Source organism: Pelodiscus sinensis, chromosome 3, assembly GCF_049634645.1.
Source record: "Pelodiscus sinensis isolate JC-2024 chromosome 3, ASM4963464v1, whole genome shotgun sequence".
NCBI classification, from domain to species: domain Eukaryota; kingdom Metazoa; phylum Chordata; order Testudines; family Trionychidae; genus Pelodiscus; species Pelodiscus sinensis.
In genome coordinates, this window is record NC_134713.1 from 84,510,616 (window position 1) to 84,533,035 (window position 22,420).

Genomic DNA, 22,420 nt, shown 5'->3' on the forward strand with positions numbered 1-22,420 from the left:
TGTAACACTGTGCCCTGTACAGTCTTGTCCTCCAGAGAGAGGATACACATATAGGAAGGACCGGCCCACTGATTCCATAAGAACGGCCATACAGGTCAGACCTAAAATCCATCAAGACCATATCCTGTCTTCCAGCAGTGTTCAATGGCAAGTATCCAAGAGGAAAAGAACAGAACAGGTAATCATCGAGGGCTTGTCTATACTGGGGAGTTATTTCAAAATAACAAGGCGAGCATCCACGCTGCCAAGCCTGTTATTTTAAAATAAGGGGCTTGTTATTTCGATACAATAACTCCTGCTTGTGAAGAGGAATAAGTTTATTTTGAAATAGTTGTTTTGGGAGTTATTTTGAAATAACTTTGTAGTGTAGACAGAGCCCAAGTGACCCACCCTCTGTTGTCCATTCCAAGCTTTTGACAGAGGCTAGGGACACTATTTCTGCCCATCCTGACTAATAGCCATTGATGAACCTACCCTCCATGAATTTATCTAGCTCTTTTTTGGAATCCTATAACAGTCTTGGACTTCACAACATCTGTGGCAAGAAGTTCCACAGGTTGACTGAGCAGTGGGTGATAAAGTACTTCCTTTTGTTTTAAACTTGTTACCTATTAATTTCATTTGGTGACCCCTATTTCTTGTGTTATGGGAAGGAGTAAATAACTGTTCTTTATTCTCTTTTTCCACACCAGTCATGACTTTATAGGCTTCTATCATATCCTGCCATACTCATCTCTTTTCCAAGCTGAAAAGTCCCAGTCTTATTGATATCTCCTCATATAGCAGCCATTCCATAACCCCGATTCTTTTTTTTTTTTGTAGCCCTTTTCTGAACTTTTTCCATTGCCAAGATATCTTTTTTGAGATGAGGAGATCATATCTGCATGCAGAATTCAAGATGTGGGCATACCATGGATTTATATAGAGGCAATATATTTTCCGTCTTATTATCTATCCACTTCTTAATGATTCCCAAGAATCTGTTTGCTTTTTTGCCTGCCACCACACATTGAATGGATGTTTTCAGAGAACTATGACTCCAAGATTTCTCTCTTGAGTAGTTACAGCTAATTTAGTCCTCATCATTCGATACTTATAGTTAGGATTATCTTTTCCAGTATACGTTACTTTACATTTATCAACATTAAAATTAATCTGCCATTTTGTTGCCCAGTCATCTAATTTTGGAGATCATTTTGAAGCTCTTCAAAGTCTGCTTTGAACTTAACTATCTAGAGCAGTTTAGTATCATCTGCAAATTTTGCCACTTCACTGTTTACCCCTTTCTCCAGATCATTTATGAAAATATTGAATAGGATTGGTCCCAGGACAGACCTCTGTGGGACACTACTAGTTACCTTTGTCCAATCTGAAAACTGACTATTTTTATTTCTACCCTTTGTTTCCTGCCTTTTAACAAGTTATCAGTTCATGAGAGTATCTTCCCTCTTTTTCCATGTCAGCTTAAGAGCCTTTGGTGAGGAACCTTGTCAGAGGCTTTCTGAAAATTTAAGTACACTATATTCACTAGATCCCTCTTGTCTACATGCTTGTTGACCCCCTCAAAGAATTCTAGAAGACTGGTGAGGCATGATTTCCCTTTACAGAAACCATGTTGAGTTTTCTCCAACAAATTTTGTTCATATATGTTTCTGACAATTCTGCTCTTTACTATAGTTTCAACCAATTTTCCTGATACAGAAATGGAATTTGCCAGCCTGTAATTGCCAGGACCATCTCTAGAGCCTTTTTTATAATAACTGACGGCACTTTAGCTTTCCTCTTGACTGTTTGCCATCTAGTCCTGGTGACTTATTACTGTTTCATTTATTAGCTGCCTGTGGCTTAAGATGGAATTGCACAATGTCCATTTTAGTTGTCCATGCAGTTTGCTGTTTTCTTCTTTTAATCCTTCTCTCTTTTTTCCTTTTCCTTTTTTTTTTTAAAGCAAAAATGTATGCTTTGGGGTGAGAATTCCTCCTTTCCCCCTTTTTTTCCCCTGGTTGAGACCAGCATTGTGACTCGCCACCTCTAATTTTCCTAAAATGTTATGCCCAAAAGTCTAGACTTAAAGCATGACATTCCTGCCCCAGGTCTTTGCCCTGTAGCAATAAGCATTCTACTTGCGTCCACCGCCTTCCAAATGTAAAGTCTGCTCTGGATTAAAAAGCAAATGGAGAAAATTGAGAGAGTGCAGACTAAAATTCTGTCTTATAGAACATTTTCTGAGACTCAGGCTATGTATAGACTACAGGGTTTTTGCGGGATACCAGAGGTATCCCGCAAAAACCCTGCCGTGTCCAAGGAATGCATTTGCTCTTCCACTTTCTTCAAGGAAGAGCAAACGTGCTCTTTTGGGGAGCCCTGTATACCTCATTTAATGAGGCATAAAGGCTCTGCTGAAAGAGGAAGCTTTTCCACCATTTGGCCCTGTCTAGATGGGGCCAAGTGGCGGGAAAGCCTATTCCGAAAAAAAGCGGAAAAAACTACGCAAAATGCGGCATGCATTTTGCATAGCTTTTTCCACAAAAATGCTGCAGTCTAGACCTAGCCCCAGTGTCCAAATTTATCCATCCTCATATTTTGACTTCACTTCCCAGTCAGTGCAGCTCTGTTAATATTTTTACTGTGGTAAGCAAAGACCATGGGGATAGTTCAGAGTTGTCCAGATATGGAGAAAGGAGTAAACAGTGAAGTGTCAAAATTTGCAGATGATACAAAACTGCTCACGATAGTTAACACCAAAGCAGATTGTGAAGAGCTTCAAAAAGATCTTACAAAACTAAGTGATTGGGCAACAAAATGGCAATTTTAAATGTAATGTGGATAAATGTAAAGTAATGCACATTGGAAAAAATTATCCCAATTATACATACAATATGATGGGGACTAATTTAGCTATAACTACTGAAGAGAGAGATCAGGAGTAATTGTGGATAGTTCTCTGAAAACATCCACTCAGTGAGCAATGGCAGTCAAAAAAGCACACAATGTTAGGAATCATTAAAAAAGGGATAGAGAATTAAACAGAAAACATCTTATTGCTTCTATATAAAACCATGGTATGCCCACATCTTGAATACTTTGTACAGATGTGGTCACCTCATTTCAAACAAGATATATTGGCATTGGGAACGGCTCAGAAAAGGGTAATAAAAATGATCAGGGGTTTGGAATGGATCCCATATGAAGAGAGATGAAAAAGACTGGAACTTTTCAGCTTTTCTGACTAAGGGGAATGTGCTAGAGGTCAATAAAATCGTGACTGGTGTGGAAAAAGTAAATAAGGAAAAGTTATTTACTTTTTCCCATAACATAAGAACTAAGGGTCACCAAATGAAATTAATAGATAGCAGGTTTAAACAAACAAATTGAAGTTTTTCTTCACACAGTGCCCAGTCATCCTGTGGAACGCCTTGTCAGAGGATGTTGTGAAGACCAGGACTTTAACAGGGTTCAAGAACAAACTAGATACATTCATGGACATTAGGTCCATCAATGTCTTTTAGCCAGGATGGGTAGGAATATTAGAGTATTAGCCCTTTCAGAGACTGGGAATGGGTGACGGGAGAGGGATTGCTTGAAGATTTCCGGGTCTGTTCACTCCCTCTGGCATTGGCCACTATCAGCAGACAGGATACTGGGCTAGATGGACCTTTGGTCTGACCCAGTTTGGCTGTTCTTATGCATATTCTTATGTGGATTGCACTTTTGTCCCTGCAATTCTTCCAAGCACTTAAAAGTGTCTGTGACACTCTGTGTTATAATGCCTACGTCACCCATAAGTATAATTGCCATTTAAGTCAATTGGAACACTTTTGACATCAGTAGTTCAGGGTCTGATCCATAAATTATTAACTGGAATGGTGCAAGTCCAGCTGTATTAATTAGAGTACAGCAGCATCAATCAGCACATAGTCAATGCACATAATATGCCTTACATAGCATATTTTTCCAGGAATTATGCTGATTTTACATCTGTAATTAGAAGGCAGAACAGATGGCGATTAACTAATTTAACATGTGATTAGTACATGTTGCCAAGCAATTGTTCACATTTATTATTGCATAGGGAGAGCATATTTTAATGGAACTTTCTGTCTTTTTTCCCCCTACATGCTAGGAATGAAAAATGAACATTAACTCTTGACTCCTGCAGATAAAATGCACTGTGAAGCTGTGTTTTGCTTGCTGCCTAGCTCTTTTCGTTGTTCAATTAACTGTCATGCGAAAGACAGTAACTCATTTGATTAAGTGGGTTTTACCCACAAAAACCCACGATCCTATATATTTTTTAAAGACTCCTAGGAATAGCTGTGTTAGCCTGTAATTTTAAAAACAAGTGGTCATGTGGCACCTTAGAGATTAACAAAAATATATATAGTATTGTGAGTTTTAATAGGAAAACCCCACTTCCAGCTCATCTGAGAAAGTGGGTTTTGCTCATGATGCTATATATATTCTTGTTAGTCTCTAAGGAGCCACATGACTACTTGTTGTTTTTAAAGTTGCAAACTAATATGGCTACTCCCTGAGACAAATTATGTTGATTATACTTAGCAGTTTTCACCCATTCATCATACCTCCCTAAAATCTCCCTGTCTTTCAATATCAAGATTTATCACTATAAAATACATCAGTATGATTGGTTTACAGAGCAGAACAGTTGTTTACTCTCAGAAAACCACATACTGTATCTTTAAAAACACAATTGTTGTTTTCCTGACTATAAAGTTCTTATTGTGATAAGAAAATACAGTACTATGTAGCACTTTAAAGACTAACATAGTCCTGTATTTTGTTTCAGCAAACCAGACTAACACAGCTACATTTCTATCATTATTGTGATAAGATGATTTATGTGTCACACTTGTTTCAGTTGTGGTATTTAACTTATTATTAATAAATAATGGTCAGTCATTATACAGCCATTTGATTGATTACAGTATATCCCATTTGGTATGATTTTCTACTTTTGTCTTTTTGTTGTCAGTGAAATTAATCTACATTATCAAAATTAATCCACAGGGACACATTATCATCATTATTGTCAAGAAGTTCTAAACACCATGTACATTTATTAAAAACAAATGATTATTGTGAAATATGTGAAGTTGCTCCTGGGTTGATATTTGACGAGCACATAACTTGTCATGCTAATTTTTCCATTTCCAGGATGTAGTTGATTTTTAAAAAATATTTGTAAATGTGCATACAATGGGAAAATAGTTTAAAATGTCATAAAGAAGCTACTATATGTATCATACTTCCAAGTTAAAGTGAACGGATTCTATCCATACCCATTTTTTAAAAATCAGACAAAGTACCAGTTGTCATCAAATAAAACCTCTCTTTTTGTCATCAACTATGTTGAACACAATTTAAACATTCTTTTCAGATGATGCTGAGGTGGAGGGTGGGTTCAATTTACCTAGACCTTGCTACCCCTTTCTGTGGGTTCCACTCGTGACAATTCTGCTTTAAACCATTTTGGGAGACAGAGTACAAGACTCAACAATTCACTGATCTGTTTGGGTGTGGCAATTTTTATATTCTTATATTAATGTGCCAGACATAACTTCTCTTGGGGGTTGATGAATAAAAGACAATGCACCACCTTTGAGCCAGGGTTAATGGACATTTGAGAGGATATTTTTCTTCATGCTGCTGCTAACATTTTAACGGTTACTATATTTTATCAGTTCTGTGAAAAGTAAACATATACCCCCCTGCTAACAGTGACATCTATTCCCTGATCTGTGCAGACACCGTGTGCATGCCTGGATGTAATTGAAAAGTATTCTAAACCTCTGAAAAGGGGAGCGAAGCTTTAGAGATAAGGTCACTAATGTCCAGGAGTAATGCTGATCTGTATGTATATCAAAAGAAAAAGTGCTAGTCTGCAAAGTTCTTCCAGTGGAGAACAACAAGAAACAGCTGAGCTGATCCTTCCTTTACAAACATTCATTGAATTTTCTTCCAATTACACACTCCCTTCCTTGTGTTAGGGCTCCTCATTAGCACTGCCCTTGAGCAAATCGTGTGGTGAGAGAGCTTCCCCTCACAGCTGCTACTTGTCAGTGACTGGCCCTGAGGACTAAAATTCAATGTAGAGAGGGATTTTTCTGCCCCCACCTCCTTGCTTCTAATTGGCAGTTTCCCTTTGGTCATTTCTAATGTGACAGATCAAGAAAAGTCTGTTCTGTTGTGTAAATCTGAATCCTCACAGCACATGGTACTTGGAAAAGCATTTGCACCTTCTTCTAAGCTTACTTTCCATTTTGAAACCATAAGAAGGGAGATCAATAAAATCCTTCAGTGTCGGAGTCACATCGCATTTTGAATTTTTAAGCTCATGCTTGTGCTGCTAAGATGAAGTAAATGAAATCAGAAGCATAATACAAATAGCAAATGCTGCCGAGCAATGGAAAGACATGTTGGCATTTTACTTTGCTATCTAGTCAACATTTTTAGGCTGACATTCTGTCGTTAATTGATCCAGTTGTAGATGGGTATTATTATACCTAAAATATGTCTGGAATAGAATTTGTAATTCTGCTCTTCTGCTCCCCCGTATATTGGGGAGCAGCTTGAGACACATTTTCTTGGAGTTGTATATCCCCACGTTTGAGATTTTCTCTTTCAAATAGCTGCCAGTGCTCCTTCAGAATAGGAAGCCTTTGAAATTAATGCTGTTGTATTGCATGCTCTTGTTTCTTTGAATAGACTATAGAGAATATTTTTTAATCTAAATGAAAAAATTGGCTCTTTTGCTACTTCATCCTAAAATGAAACACCAATGGATGTGCTGAAATCCATACATATCTTTATTATAAGGAAACATTTTTAGCCATTTAAATTCTTTGAAAACTATCCAGGATTCCTTTCTCAGTCAGAAATTATATTTTGCTAATTCCATGAAGTGATAGCGGAAGATTAATGGGATATAATGATTATTCAGTAATATTGTCGACATATGCAAACACATTCAAAAGCTAGGCCTATGGCTCCAATGGAAAAAAACATCCTGCATCCCCCAACATTTTAAAAATTAAGGGAATAACATCCAGAGAAATAAACAGAATAAAATTTCCCAGAATTTCACAGACAATCTGCATGGAGCCCTAAGTAATACACTTCTCTAAGGACCAGTGAGATAGTGAAATACCATACCAGCCATAAAACTTGCAGGTAAACCCTCAGGGGCAGGTTTTAAAAGACACAAAGTAGAATTCAGTACTAGTTCCCATTGCAGTTTAATGGCACCTGGGTGCCAAATTCCACTTTGTATCTTTCAAAATCTTTGGATTTGTGTACACTTGAAAGTTGTATCAGCATTGCTACATTGATGAGCGATGGCTTAAAACCATACCTCTCATTGATGTAGCAATGCCAGTAGATCTGACCCCATTCCCACCCACAGTGTAGCTGCAGCTAGGTTCTTGAAAGAATGCTTACAACAACATAGCTAACATTGTTTAGGGGTGGTGTGCCTACACTGATGCTATGTCTACACTGCAGGTATTTGTCGGCAGAGAGTATGCTAATAAAGCACTCATTAGCATTTGTTGTGCTGTCATTTGCATATTCTCTGCTGATGCATTTTTGCGCAAGAGGTTTTTGTGCAAAAACAAGCAGTGTAGATGGGTCCATTTTGTGCAAAAAAACCCCTTTTGTACAAGATCCCTTATGCCTCAAAAAAGGAGGTATACAGGGAGAATATGCAAATGACAGCGTGACAAAATGCTAATGAGCGCTTTGTTAGCATACTCCCTGCCGACAAATACCTGCAGTGTAGGCATAACCTGATGGGATGTGGGGGAACTTCTATTAGTGTAGAGACCAAGGCCAGGTCCTCACTTATATGGAACATTAAATTTAGCTCAATTTGCCTAGCTTATTTCGAGTTAAGCCCTGCAGTGTTTTAACCACTTGATCATACTGTTTCTGGTAAGCAAAGCTATCAGTGAATGGCCTTCCATTCTGCTTCTTTATTCATTAATAGGTTAATATTTTTAGAGTAAGCTATGCAGCAATGCCTTTTTTGTTGTTGTTCTCCTCCTCCTTGACAGCTCCTAGATTGTTTTGTTATCCCAGTGGTGATATTACTGTCCTGGTTCTTCCTGCTGGTCCGATACAAGGCAGTTCATTTCATTGGAATTGTGGTCTGCATTCTGGGCATGGGCTGTATGGCAGGAGCAGACGTCCTTGTCGGGAGACAACAAGGAGCAGGTGAGTCTTTGGATATATTTGTGGTGACTGGTTTTTCATTCGGGGACAGCTGGGTAACAAGGAGGTGATCTGAGAGTGTGGGAAGAGTACTAAGAAGGGAAAGGCCCCAAAAGATCATGCATGGGTTTAAAACTTGCTGAGCTTTCAACCATCTCCATGGCTCAACAGCCTTTCATTGAGGGAAGAAGAAAATGGTGCAGGTTTATAAGTGTCAGTGCCACTTAGGGAGATGACTTAAAACACTTTTATTTTAAGCCTCAGCAGCAGTCTTGTTCAGCTCTTTGGTTGCATCTTTGAGCTACTACTCCCTATTCTCTCCCTGTCTGTTTTCTCATTTCTATTCCCTCCTGCGCACTTTCTGTACACAGCCTACCTCACTGGTCTCAAACTCAGGGTGTGTCTAGACTACAGAGTTTTGTCGACAAAAGTAGACTTTTGTCAACAAAACTATACCTGCGTCTACACTACCGCTGAGTTCTGTCGACATAACGTCGACAGAACTCAGCAGTTTTGTCGACGCTGGTAACCTCATTTTACGAGGCATAATGCCTTCTGTCGACAGAGTTCTGTCGACAGAAGGTGTTATTGCATCTAGGGTTGTGTCTAGACTACAGGGTTTTGTCGACAAAGCAGCTTGCTTTGTCAACAGAACTGAATGTAGTCTAGACGCTCTTTGTCGACAGTATCTGTCGACAAAACTTCTGTCGACAAAAGCCTGTTGTCTAGACGTACCCTCAGACACATCCATCCCACAAATTAACGGTCCCTACCATGTGCTGCACCATGCCTGAAAATAACACTTTTTTGTGTAAAACAGGCTTTTTTGTGGTGTATATGAATAATGTGTGTTTAGCTACAATAATAGCACACTGATGGGCAGCATGGAAGTAGCTACATTTCACCAATCAATATCTTCTGTCACATTGATTTTTCTAGTGCCAGCCAACTGATGTGAGAAGAGAACAAGTTATTTCCAAAATTTGTCAGTTGGATGCAGTTTTTATTCTAAATTATAAGTGTTGAATTTTGCGATGAGCATAATGAACTGGGATCTTACCGTCAGCTTTCTGAATACAAATTTAAGTGTAAGAAAAAACACACTTGCCAAGATGCTGCTGAACAAAAACTGAGCACGTTTACAGAGACTGTTCCAGCATGCATTGTCCCATCGCTTTCTCTTTTTGGCTATGTCTACACTAAAAGATAAATCGGAAAAAGAAACGCAATTTGTGGTATGCAAATTGCGTTTCTTTTTCTTATTTACTTCCTAAAGAGGATTTTCCAAACTTTGGCCTGTCTACCTGGGGCCAAATTTCAGGGGAAAGACCCTGTTTCGGAACATCCCTTTTTCCTCATAAAATGAGGTTTACAGGGATGCCGGAAAAACGCATCCACTTTTCCAATATTTTTTTTGGAAAAGCGGACACATTCCTTGGATGTAGCAGAGCTCCGATATCCTGAAAAAGGTCTGCAGTCTAGACATAGCCTTCCAGTTCTGAAGACTTTCACTTTATCTACCTACCCAGAAAGCAACTATGTGTCAGTTTCAAAGGACAGGACCTGTTTTGCCCCATCCATCAGCAAAGCTGCATTAAGAAAAATTCTACACGCAAAAAAGTACATTAAAAAAACATCAGGATTGCCTACACTCAACACTCAGGAGAGGCCAAATTTAAGGTTGATGGGCATGTGCATATCATTTTGTAATCTTTAGTTAGAATAGTCTGATTTTCAGTTAATACAATATTATACAGTGCTGCTACATCCTTACAGAAACGCCTATTGTGTCTAGCAGTTTTTTTTATTCTTTTTCCTTAAGCAGTTTTCATTGACAGTAATGGTCTATTATATCTTTAATGACTTAAGCATTTTGGCTCAGGTGCACCAGAAAAGGGCTCATTTCTGTGCTCAAGAGCTATTCCTCAAAAGATATTCCTCAACTGATGTACACTTTAGGATACTGACCCCATTGAAGTCTATGGCAAAAGACCAGTGGACTTCAGCAGTCAGGATTTCACCCTGAGACACCAAAGGAAACATCCTGGCTACCAATTCACATTCTCCTCACTGGGTAGATGGGCTATGGCTCACTGGGAACTTTCAGGACTGTGGATCAGGTGGAAAAAGCATGCCATAATTCAGGGACTAGTGAAGCAGCTGTGAGAAATAGCGGGAATGAGGGAGAACCATATGCAAAGGAGTCTGTCCACTGGAGTTCCAAACTCCTTTGGAAGTTATTAAAAGATCTGCCACTGAGGTAAAGGAGCCAGGGAATGGTCAGCTATGGACATTGCTCTTCAGAAAACTTGGAGACAGGAAGGGGAGAAAATGTGAAATAACTGGCTTTGTGTAGAACCATCATGTACCCTTCCTCTGCTGCAACTCTAATTAGCTCACTTGGCTTCACTGGTACTATTTAGTGAAAGAAAAAGTTTGAGACAATACTATATTAACTAGTGTAAGATGTTAGATTGAGGTAGTCACTTGGCAGCTTATCTGCAAGCAGCAGGTATTACAGGTTGAACCTCTCTAGTGCAGAACTCTCTGGTCCAGCAACATCTGTGATCCAGCATGATTTTAGTTAGCCAGATGTCCACATAACATGGGTATGGCCATGTTTTCCACATTCCCATATAGTTTGTTTACAGCCACCAGTCCTGGCTCTCGGTATGTTGTGCTGTTACTTAGCTCTAATTTAGCCCTAAATGTCTTTTAAGAGCCCAATAAGCAGCTGAAGTGTTGGTAATGCTGCTAGACAATATTGGCCTCCTTTGGTTCGGCAAATTCCTAGTTCAGCACTGGTCAGTTCCCGAGGGTGCCAGACTAGAAAGGTTCAACCTTTATTTGTCATATTAATTGGTAATGTACAGATATGGCTACAAGCTAGTTTGATCCCAGAACATTCTGTTCCCATGCGTTATTGCTTGCTTCTAATGTAGACCTGGACCTGGACTGTCTCTGTCTTTGTTTTTTGGTATGCAAGAAGAAATTCAAGCACAAGCATCTGCCTTTCATGCCAACTGTCACAGCTCTTTTAAAATTGTAAAATGACTTTATTAAAATTCAGAGGATAACTTCTATGTTGTGTGTCTCCTTTAATGAAGCCAAATGTATGAGCGGGTTCTATTTACGTTAAGAGATCAAGACAGGCTCTAAATAAATAAATAAATGCTGGCAGTGAAGAAAAGACTTCAGGAGGCTTTCCACTAAAGAGTGCTGAACTGTTTATAGGGCATTTCCCATGTCTAGGCAAACAACAGATGGCGATGAACCAAAAATAAATATATTTTTATTATTTCTCAATAAATTCCTTCTACTGTGCACAAACTGAATATGTTCAAGGGCAATGAACGTAAACACTTACAGAACATACCTGACATCACTGTAGCACAATGTCTGTTAAAGATATTTATTATGTTACAGTGCCCCAAAATGTACTTTTTACTGAAGAATAAATTGTTTATATAACAACATTGGGATTGATGCTACAAAGGCTTAGACACCTAAGTTGAACTTATGTGGGTAAAGTTACCTACATGCCTAAGGGCTTGTCGTCACAGTGGGGTAATGGGATGTGTGATCTCTGAAGTGTTGCATGTCAGTTGGTCTGTATAGAGTCTGCTGGCATGATCTAGGAGTTCCTTAGTGTACTTTAACATAGTGTTGTTTCATTCTGTAATAAAAATTTTAAAATATTTCAAAATGAAAAGTCATTTCACAATAAAAAATCAAAAGTGTTGAAATAAGATATTTTGACATTGTTGGAATAATTTTCCCCTCCATTTTCTTCCAAAATGAAATTCTGGCAAAATCTCCTCTATTTTGCAAAGCATTTAATTGTTGTCATGGTCGAGTCAGTACTCCAAACTAACTGGAGCCTAAATATTCTGCAATAGCTGGAATTTACAAACCTACCTGAAAGCTCTCTGGTAAAATAACAAAGCAAGCCTCCAAGATTTAAGATTACTAATGCTCTGTGAGAACGCTAGTACAGGCAGTCCCCGACTTACACGGATCCGACTTATGTCGGATCCGCACTTACGAACGGAGCTTTCTTGCCCCGGAAGTCGGGGCGAGAAAGCCCCGTTCGTAAGCTGCTCCGGTGCCCCTGGTCTGCTGGAGACCGTCTCCAGCAGACCAGGGGCACCGGGCGGATTCCCGCGCTTCTGAGGCTTTGCCAGAGCAAAGCCTCGGAAGCGCGGGAACCGCTGCTGCTGCCACTTGGGTGCCGGTGCCTGTGGTCTGCTGGGGACCGTCCCCAGCAGACCACAGGCACCGGGACCCAAGCGGCAGCAGCGGGCGGGTTCCTGCGCTTCTGAGGCTTTGCCAGAGCAAAGCCTCAGAAGCGCGGGAACCCGCCCGCTGCTGCCGCTTGGGTCCGAGTGCCTGTGGTCTGCTGGGGACGGTCCCCAGCAGACCACAGGCACCCGGACTGAAGCCGCAGCCGCGGGGGGGTCCCGCGCCTCTGAGGCTTTGCCAGAGCAAAGCCTCAGAGGCGCGGGGAACCGCCGCTGCTGCCACTTCAGTCAAAGCGGCAGCAGCGGCGGTTCCCCGCGCCTCTGAGGCTTTGCTCTGGCAAAGCCTCAGAGGCGCGGGACCCCCCGTGGCTGCGGCTTCAGTCCGGGTGCCTGTGGTCTGCTGGGGACGGTCCCCAGCAGACCACAGGCACCCTGACTGAAGCCGCAGCCGCGGGGGGGGGTCCCGCGCCTCAGAGGCTTTGCCAGAGCAAAGCCTCAGAGGCGCGGCACCCCGCTGCCGCTGCCGCTGCGGCTCTGCTCCCCGTGTCCCTGGTCTGCTGGGGGGGGGGCGCAGCTAGTGTGCTTCCCCCCCCCCCCCCAGCAGACCAGGCTTTTGTTTTGGACTCTGGGGCAGAGCAGCTGGGGCGCTGCCGATTGGTCCTGCAGCGCCCGTGGGCACTACTGGACCAACCCGGCAGCACCCCAGCTGCTCTGCCCCAGGTCCTGATTCAGCCGCTGCTGGTCAGTTTCAGCAGTGGCTGAATCAGGACGTCTGGGGCAAAGCAGATGGGGTGCTGCTGGGTTGGTCCAGTAGCACCCCAGCTGCTCTGCCCCAGGCGTCCCCAAGTCAGCTTCTGCTGAAACTGACCAGCGCTGACTACAGGAAGCCCCAGGCAGAGTTGCTCTGCCCCGGGCTTCCTGGAATCAGCTGCTGATCAGTTTCAGCAGCAGCTGACTTGGGGACGCCTGGGGTTCTTAAGTTGATTCTGTATGTAAGTCAGAACTGGCGGTCAGTTTCAGCAGTGTCTGAATCTCGACGCCAGTTCCGACTTACATACAGATTCAACTTAAGAACAAACCTACAGTCCCTATCTTGTACGTAACCCGGGGACTGCCTGTACTTCAGTAGCAATGCACATCAGGCAGGTATGTTTTGCCCTTATGTCCGTTGCAGTACACAGCATTCCACTCCACACCACCACCGTATACACACACCCCTCTGTCTCTGCTAGGTTTGCTTTACATTTTGAATGCAAATGGCTAAACAACAGTATTTATGCATGCAGATTGTTTACAAAGATGTCGCTGTTTAGGGGTGTGCTATTTTACTATGTCTTGAATCTAGTTAAATGATCATTATTTTGAATCTTCTGTGTTTTTTCTCCATTTATTCCTAGGTGAAAATAAGCTGATAGGGGATCTTTTAGTACTAGGTGGAGCCACACTCTACGGCATCTCCAATGTTTGTGAGGAGTACATTGTCCGAAACTTGAGTCGGGTGGAGTTCTTGGGCATGATTGGGCTGTTTGGCTCCTTCTTCAGTGGAATTCAGCTGTAAGTGAGAGACACTGTGATTTGAGGCTAATCAAACTATTTTTCACCACATTAGCTTTTTCTTGGTTTCATATCCCTTTCTTCTTAGCCAGACATTTACCGTGGAAAGTAGACTGTTTACATTCTGGGGTCTAAGTCTTTATTGGGTCAGTTTTAATGTTTCCTGTCAGGTCAGAAAATTTCAGCAATGATCTCAATTTGCACTGAAGCACTACAGTGAATTGTCCTAGCAGTACCAAATGTAGACTGAGGGTATGTCTACACTACCCCGCTATTTCGAACCAGTTGGGTAATGTATGCATACCGAACGTGCAAATGAAGCCCGGGATTTGAATTTCCCGGGCTTCATTTGCATAAGCCGGCCGGCGCCATTTTTAAATGCCGGCTAGTTCGAACCCCGTGCCGCGCGGCTACACGCGGCACGGGCTAGATAGTTCGAACTAGCAAGCCATTCCGAACTATCTGTATGCCTCGTGGAATGTTCCACGAGGCATACAGATAGTTCGGAATGGCTTGCTAGTTCGAACTATGTAGCCCGTGCCGCGTGTAGCCGCGCGGCACGGGGTTCGAACTAGCCGGCATTTAAAAATGGCGCCGGCCGGCTTATGCAAATGAAGCCCGGGAAATTCAAATCCCGGGCTTCATTTGCACGTTCGGTATGCATACATTACCCCGCTGGTTCGAACTAGCGGGGTAGTGTAGACATACCCTGATAGATGTGAAATAGTATCCATCTATTTGTTATTTCAAGATCAATAGCAATTTAGCATCTTGAGCTGTATTCAGGGTGACACAGACCATACCTATCCTTAATTGTGATTCATATTTATAAAAAGTCACCTAGAATTGTAAACAGATGGAAACACTGACTCTGCCAGAAGGTATTTCAGTAATATTTTTACTCTATGTACATAATTTATGATATTTAGAAAGCTATGAAAGAAAACACTGAAACAGTAATTCTGCAATGATAACACGCATAGGGCCAAATGTTCAAAAGATTGGTTCATGAATTACAGGCACACACATTTCACCCATAAAGCCCACATATATTTGCACAAATGGATAATGATGTCTGCAGGTATTCATTTTGCACTCCAAATTCAGGCTTTATAGCAGAAGGGTAGGCTCTAGCCTTTGAAAACATGTCTGGAAAAGGAGAATACTATACCAAACCATCACCAAGTAATACTCCTACATTTTATGCAAATCTGATTTATGGTGGTGCCCAAAATAATTTGTAATTATTAATCAAAACTTGTGGTTTATCTAGGTAGCTGATCTGCCCAGCCCCGAAGGATAGAGAATGAGCAACAATGCCTATTAACTGCATTTGTTTAATAGGCTAGTTTATTATTTTTATGCACCCATTGTTGCAGCATCTGGGTACATGACTTAAGTGCTTTCAGTTGATTTAATTATTGCACAAATAGATTTTTAAAGCACATAATGAAAATAAAAACTGGTAAAAATGTCTGATTTTCTTGGGGGAACTATTATTATTGCCTCTGTATACATGGTAAACAATAAGTAATGATACAAAAATGATACAGTCAAAGTGGAGACTTATACTTAGTAAGACTATATAAACTTAGACACATCTTGGAGGCAGTGTTGCCTGATGGATACAGCACTGGACTGTGGATCAAGTATGCTGCTGGTCTTTGGAAGGTCTCTTTCATCTGACCTTAGTTTCCCCTTTTGTAAAATTACTGTGACATACTTTGTTAAAGTGCTTTAAGACCTATGGAGGAAAAACCTATATATTATTGTCTACTATATATTTGAGAGAGTTTATCTGTCTGTCTGTCTTTCTGTCTATCTGTAAGTTCAAGAACTCCTAAATGGTAAGAGATAGAACCATCAAATTTGGTATGCAGCTTCCGTTTAACATAACATAAATCAAGGTAAGTGTACCAGGAAAATGGGATGTGCCTGGAATGGGATTGCTTCTCACAAAACCCAACAGAAAAGATACACAATTACCAGACAGATGAAAGAGGCATGGTGGGGGTGTGCACCCCCATTCAGGACTACCCCAGCCCTGAGTCTCCAACTCCCCACGCACCCCTTAGGGAAGGTGTGTATCTCCCATGCCTTCCCTTCCCCTCCCCCCCATTCATATGGGGATATTGCTGGCTGTTCCCCTTTGTCAGGCAGTGAGGGGAAAGTGTACAGTTTGATGAATTCCTCACTCTGGCTGGGGGGAGCAGAGGGCAGACAAACCTGGACCTGTCCCAATTGTTCCTTCCTTCAGCTGTGACCACTGGAGCTGCAGTGGCCATGAAGAGGTGCTTCTCATTTGGCCCCCAGTTACTGAAGAGAGAGAGAGCTGGAGTAGTCCTCTTTCCCCAGGGCAGCCTTAATACAGAACCCCTCATATCCAGACCCGTTCCTGAGCAATGATTAAAATGAAGCACGTACATTTTTATTTTATTTTTCAAAAAACAAAAATTGATTGACCTGTGTAACACTGAGTAGGTGGTTTGGGTTTCATAGTTTCCTCATTGGAGTGTTGCTCTTTTAAGACTTCTGAGAGCATTATTCATACTTTGTGTCTCCCAGATTTTGGAAGGCGCTTGAGATTTTTAAACCTCGGTCAAGTGCTGTAATTATATTTAGCAATCTCACATTGGTACCTTCTCTGAATTTCAAATCTTCTTAAAATGTTCTTAAAATGAACAGTATGTGCTGGTATCATCACCCAAGACTGCTATCACATGAAATATATGGCAGAATGCAGGTCAAATGGAGCAGAAGATATACAGTTTTTTCCCAAGGAGTTCAGTCACAAATTTAATTAACAAATTATTTTCAATGAGTGTCATCAGCATGGACGCATGTCCTATGGAATAGTGACCATAGCATGAAGAGGCATATGAATGTATAGCATATCTGGCACATAAATACCATGCAATGCTGTCTAGAAAAATCCCATACAAATAACTTTTCTCATTTTCAAGAGACATTGTAAATAAACAAGCAGCAATACCTCCCATAAATGTAAACAAACCTGTTTGTCTTAGCAATTGGCTGAACAAGAAGTAAGACTGAGTGGACATATAGGTCTAAAGTTTTGCAATGTTTTATTCTAATGCAGTTATGTACCAAAAAACTACATTTGTTAGTTGCAGTTTCATAGTAAAGAGATTGCACTTGTACTGATGAATTGAAAAATACCATTTCTTTTGTTCATCATTTTTGCACTACAAATATTTGTAATAGAAATAATGTGACTGAGCACTGGATGCTTTGTATTTTGTGTTGTGATTGAAGTCAATATATTTGAAAATGTAGAAAAATATCTGAAAATATTTATAGTAAATTTAGATTGGTATTCTAATATTGTTTAACAATGTGATTAAAACCACAATTAATTGCAATTAATTTTTTAAATCTCAAATAATTGTGAGAATTAACTGATATTAGTCAACAGCCCTAGTTCTAAGGTGACTTCAAAAAGTTACAAAGGGATCTCATTTAAACTTGGAGTCTGGGCAACAAAGTGGCAGATGAAATTCACTGTTGATAAGTGTAAAGTTATACACATTGGAAAACATAATCCTAAATATTCCCATGAATTTATGGGGATCTAAATTAGCTCTTACCACTCAGGAAAGAAATTTGGAATCAATGTGGATAGTTCCCTGAAAACATTTGTGAAGCATGCAGCAACAGTCAAACAAAAAAACCAAACAATATTAAAAACCATTAGAAAAAGGCTAAATAATAAGCCAGAAAATAACATAATGCCACTTTATAAATCCATGGTACTCTCCCACCTTCCATATGAAGAGTGCTTAAAAAGAGTGGAATTCTTCAGTTCAGGAAAGAGACAACTATGATAGAGTAAAATCATGAAATAATGTTATATGCCCCTTCATGTCATACCCAATGAAATTAATAGGCAGCAAGTTTAAAACAAATAAAATGAAGCATTTCTTCACAATGCACAGTCAATCTGTAGAACTTGTTGAGCAGTGATTTTGTGAAAATCAAAAGTATGACAGGGTTTAAAAAAATTAGATAAGTTCATGGAGGATAGGTCCACCAATGCTGATTAGCCAAGATGGTCAGAGACATAATCGTGTGCTATGGTTGTCCTTAAACTTCCATATAGCACAGGATACTGAGATAGATGTACTACTGGTTCAATCCAATATGGGCATTTTTATGTTTAAAAAAATTATATATTAAAAAGCTCTGCATAAAGATTGTAATTAAAACTCTTCGGGATACAGTGTCCCTATCACTTCTTTGTCTCTTTCTTTTACCATGCATCTTTCTGTTTCTGTATTTGGTGGAGTGCATGCTCTTTTGGATAAGATCTCTGCCTCCCTTTGTCTTTGTACTGTGCCGTATGCCTGAGGGATGCAGAGGGAAAAAAATAATAATAAAGAAAAGTTGTAGCAGCATATGATGCTTTTTTAAATTTGTTTTAAGCCTCTCTGTAAATCGTAGGAAAAGGGGATTTTTACTTTAAGAGGCACAAATTCATAAAAGCTATGGATGTTAAATATCGGTTAATTAAATAGTTGATTACCCTCATGAATTCTTATTGGTTACTCAACTATTCTATAGTCCCCTGGGGGTGAGGCCAGTAGCCAGTGCACTCTGGCCCCACTCCCAACGAGCCCACTGCCATTCAACACTTCTGCCTCTCTATGAGAGGCAGCAGCGTAGGGTCCCAGGCGGGAGATGGTCTGCAAAGGGAACCAGTTTAAAAACCAGTTCCCTTCGTGGACCAGCTGCCTCTCACCCCGCACTGCTTGCTCCAATGCAGTGTGGGGTGGCAGCAGCCCCTGTTCGGGGGTGGTCTGAGCTTCCGGACATGGTGCGAGCTGGAACTGAGCTGGGCTGCCTGCCCACCTGGCTCCTAATACACTTTAAATGCAGAGCTGCAGTGGTGGTAGGTCCAGAACCCGGTGCAAGCCAGGACTGAGTCAGGCTGCCTGTCTGCCCGACTCCTAATACTCTATATTCAGAGCCATGCGGGAGTAGGTCCCAGACCCGGCCCAAGCTGGGACTGAGACAGGCTGCTGACCAGCCCGCTAAAATAATTTACTGGTGTGGGGGGGAGATGTGTGTAGTCTTTAATATTAACCTATAAGCTTTTTCTTATTGATTAATTGACTACACTATTACATCCCTAATAAGAGCCCTGCACAGCAAGGTTCCCCTCCCCCTCAAATCACTGACCAGAGAAGGATAGCTGAGTGGAGAACTAGCTCAGAGGGGACCTGGCCTGCCTGGAGTATGAGGGCCTCTCTTGGCATTTCATTGTTTGCTTGTACACCTCCATCTGCCCAGATCCATCCATTGTCTCTTGTCTCTGTAAGTTCTTTGGGGGCAGGGACTGCTTTTTTGTTCGTTGTATGCTTAGCACAAAGGGATCCTGGCCCATGGTGGGGGCTCCTCTGTGCTACAATAACACAAATAATAAGGGGCCTTCGTGTTAATGGGCTTTTAAAATTCAATTAACCTTGAAACTAAATCCTTACCTGGGCTCTTTCAGTAGGGCTCAGTCTTAATTTTTGGTTCTTGAATTTTATTGCTATGATTACTCTCTCAATGTTTGATGAATTGGGTCCTGGGATATTTTTCCCAAGAACATTCTATGTAATCTGCCACCTCAACTCTGTGATTGATTCAGCGTATTTACTCTTCACTGTCGAGGGGCTTGGAAGGGCATATAACACATGCAGATGTATTATAAGTCTTGAAAGTTCAAGAACTTTGAGAATATTAAATTGTAAAGGACAGGCTGGTATGAAAGTGAGGGGGTGGGCAGCTCTGGATTTACCGCTAAAGATTTGGAGATAAACCAGGACAAATTACACGCTATCAAATCTGATTACTGCACCAAAGATCTTTCCAACATATGGATATGGCAATAAAATCAAAGTTAGTTAACTAGGTCTGACTACATTTGGTTTATATAGCTGTTTCCGGAGTTTGTTGTTATAAGGCTATACTTGTTTTGTCCATCATATGAATTGAATGAGTGGAAGTAAGTTAAGTTCTGTTCCTTCCCATCAAACGTTGCCTTCTTTTCTTTTCCAGTGCAATAATGGAACACAAGGAGTTGTTAAAAGTTCCCTGGGATTGGCAAATAGGTAAGAAGAAAATTCATTTCATTAAAAACTGTTGCTGAAGAACATGAGGAATAATATTTGGGGAGGAGTGTGGGAGGGCTAAAGGAGGCAAAGTTTGCTACATTCATGCTAGTTTCTGTCAAAGATTGGAATGCATGTCTCATCTATAACCTTTTGAAATGATCTGTGCTCCCACTCTTCCCTCTGCCAGATTATGTATTCCCTGCACCATTAGGTTAGGCAGAGAAGAAGCATATGAATGTCACAAGTAGATCATTCTGGCAGCAGAGTGACTTAACGAATAACAGGCTTCTTATTCCAAGATTCAGTGCAGCACTGAAACAGATCATCATTTTGCACTTAGTGTAGAAGAAAGAAAACAGAACTAAAAACTGTAAAAGAAAATTTCCTGCACTGGATTTTGCAGGCCCATAAAACCTTTTCTGAGAGGAGCATTTCTGCATTTAAATAATTAATTACTCTCCAAGTGAGGTGAGTGAGTTATAACACATATATATTTCAAGTAGGTTTTTGGTAACATCATGCACAGTGATCATACTGCACCTTAAGCGGAACGTGGGGAGCCCATTGGCTAGCTTGTCAGAAGATGGTGTATACCTCATTTCGGGGCTAGAGAAGCATGGAGCAACTTTTACTGCAGAGCTGCAAAACAGGTCTGTGTGAGAGCACTGACCCATCCCTTCTTCCTGGTGACCAGAAGAGAAGGGATACTGTAGATGTCCATGTCAGTCAGGAAAAGCTCTCTTTTACTCGGACCAGATAAAAATGGATTGGTAAAGGATTTAAAGGATGTATTTGTTAAAGGAGTAGAAACATAGATGGTGTAGGACTCCTATGACTGGCTTAGCAGGGAGCCAACACCCACTCCTTTGTAGTCCCCACACCCGAATCAAGGAGGAGGGCTGATAAGTCCCACCAGCAGGGTGTCTGGGGTCCAGGATGGGTAAGGAGAAAGGTTTTTTTTTTATAAGCGACATTTAGCAACATTTAGTTCCTAAAACATCACAGTTGGTATCTGTGCCAAAGGAAGTATTTTATAGAATGCTGATAACACACAAAACGACATTCTGTGCAAGAGGTAGAAATACTGAGCAGGAGGTCATGCTTTGGTTATATAGCAACAGCATCTTGTTAATCTAGTTAACAAATGAGTATCAAGATATGGAAATTAGTTATATAGGGAATCACTGAGAAGTGGAGCTATAAGTAACAAGGTAGTTTGTTGCTTTCTTTACCACTTTATTCATTATTTACTCAAATTATCCTAAACCTTAATAGAGCAATGCATCTGTTACGCAGCATCACCACTGCAAGTCATGGAAATTTTACACAAGACTGAAAACTAAATGACAAATCAGTGAAAGTTTCAGTTGAGGACCAAACCCTATTGCAGACTGCAGATGCATTTGCCTGAATTCCTTAACAAAACTCTACCAGAGCTAGGTAGCATTTAATTTAAGAAGTCTGTGATCCTGAATTAATTTAGTACTGGTATTATTAGCAATGATCATAGTGAATTCATCTCCTAGTTATATGGATGTCCTATGTACTTCCACAAGAGTTCTGTTGTAATTTGGTGTTAGTTAAATGTGACATTAAAATAAATGTTTGACAAATTTTATTAAAATAAATCATGCTTTGCTGAGTTTGTCATAATTTATAAGGGTAGGAAGTAAATCAGAAAAAGAGGAATTCAACTGGCTAAGAATGGTATACACCTGTACTTGTTTTGTGAGTGCAATAATTTGAAATATGGTTGAGCCGTGAAAGAATGTGAATAAAATTATGATAGATGTATAGTTTTGAATTCTTTCCTGCCTTCCACTGTACTTCGTGCATTTCCCATTGTGTTGGCAGCATTGTGAGCTTGTCAGGCAGTGACTGACAAGACTATGTCAAGGAGGACACAACCTTGATTGTCCTGAATATTTATCTAGCACAACAGATTTAAAACTGTGGCTTAGCACAGTTAAATTGTCAGCCCTTTCAATAGTAGTGATAAAGTCATTGTGGGCAACTTAATAAATAATTGAAGGTAGGTCTTGCCATCTACCATAATTTTGTCATTAAGAATATATGAACTAATCTTCAGCTGATGTAAAATGGGAATGTTTTTGAGTTAGGAAAGTTCAAATCCATTCTAGCATATAACACGTTTAATGTAGGTTGTAGCCCTCTCTGCTACTTAGTTCTTCTCCTGCAAGGTTCCTTAGCACACAAGACTAAATTGTCAACTGATGTAAAACAGTGTAGCTTCATTTTAATCAGGGGAGCTATGCC

At 40.6% G+C, this 22,420-nt stretch overlaps 1 protein-coding gene across 2 annotated transcripts in view; it reads left to right on the plus strand.

Moving 5' to 3' along the window:
* SLC35F1 (solute carrier family 35 member F1) overlaps positions 1 to 22,420 on the plus strand; it is a 363,009-nt gene that overhangs the window by 301,730 nt on the left and 38,859 nt on the right. For both annotated transcript variants that reach the window (XM_025184648.2, XM_075924049.1), the window contains exons 4-6: positions 8,073 to 8,232; positions 13,868 to 14,024; positions 20,088 to 20,140. In XM_025184648.2, coding sequence (XP_025040433.2) covers positions 8,073 to 8,232; positions 13,868 to 14,024; positions 20,088 to 20,140 — 370 coding nt within the window. The remainder of the gene's footprint in view (positions 1 to 8,072; positions 8,233 to 13,867; positions 14,025 to 20,087; positions 20,141 to 22,420) is intronic.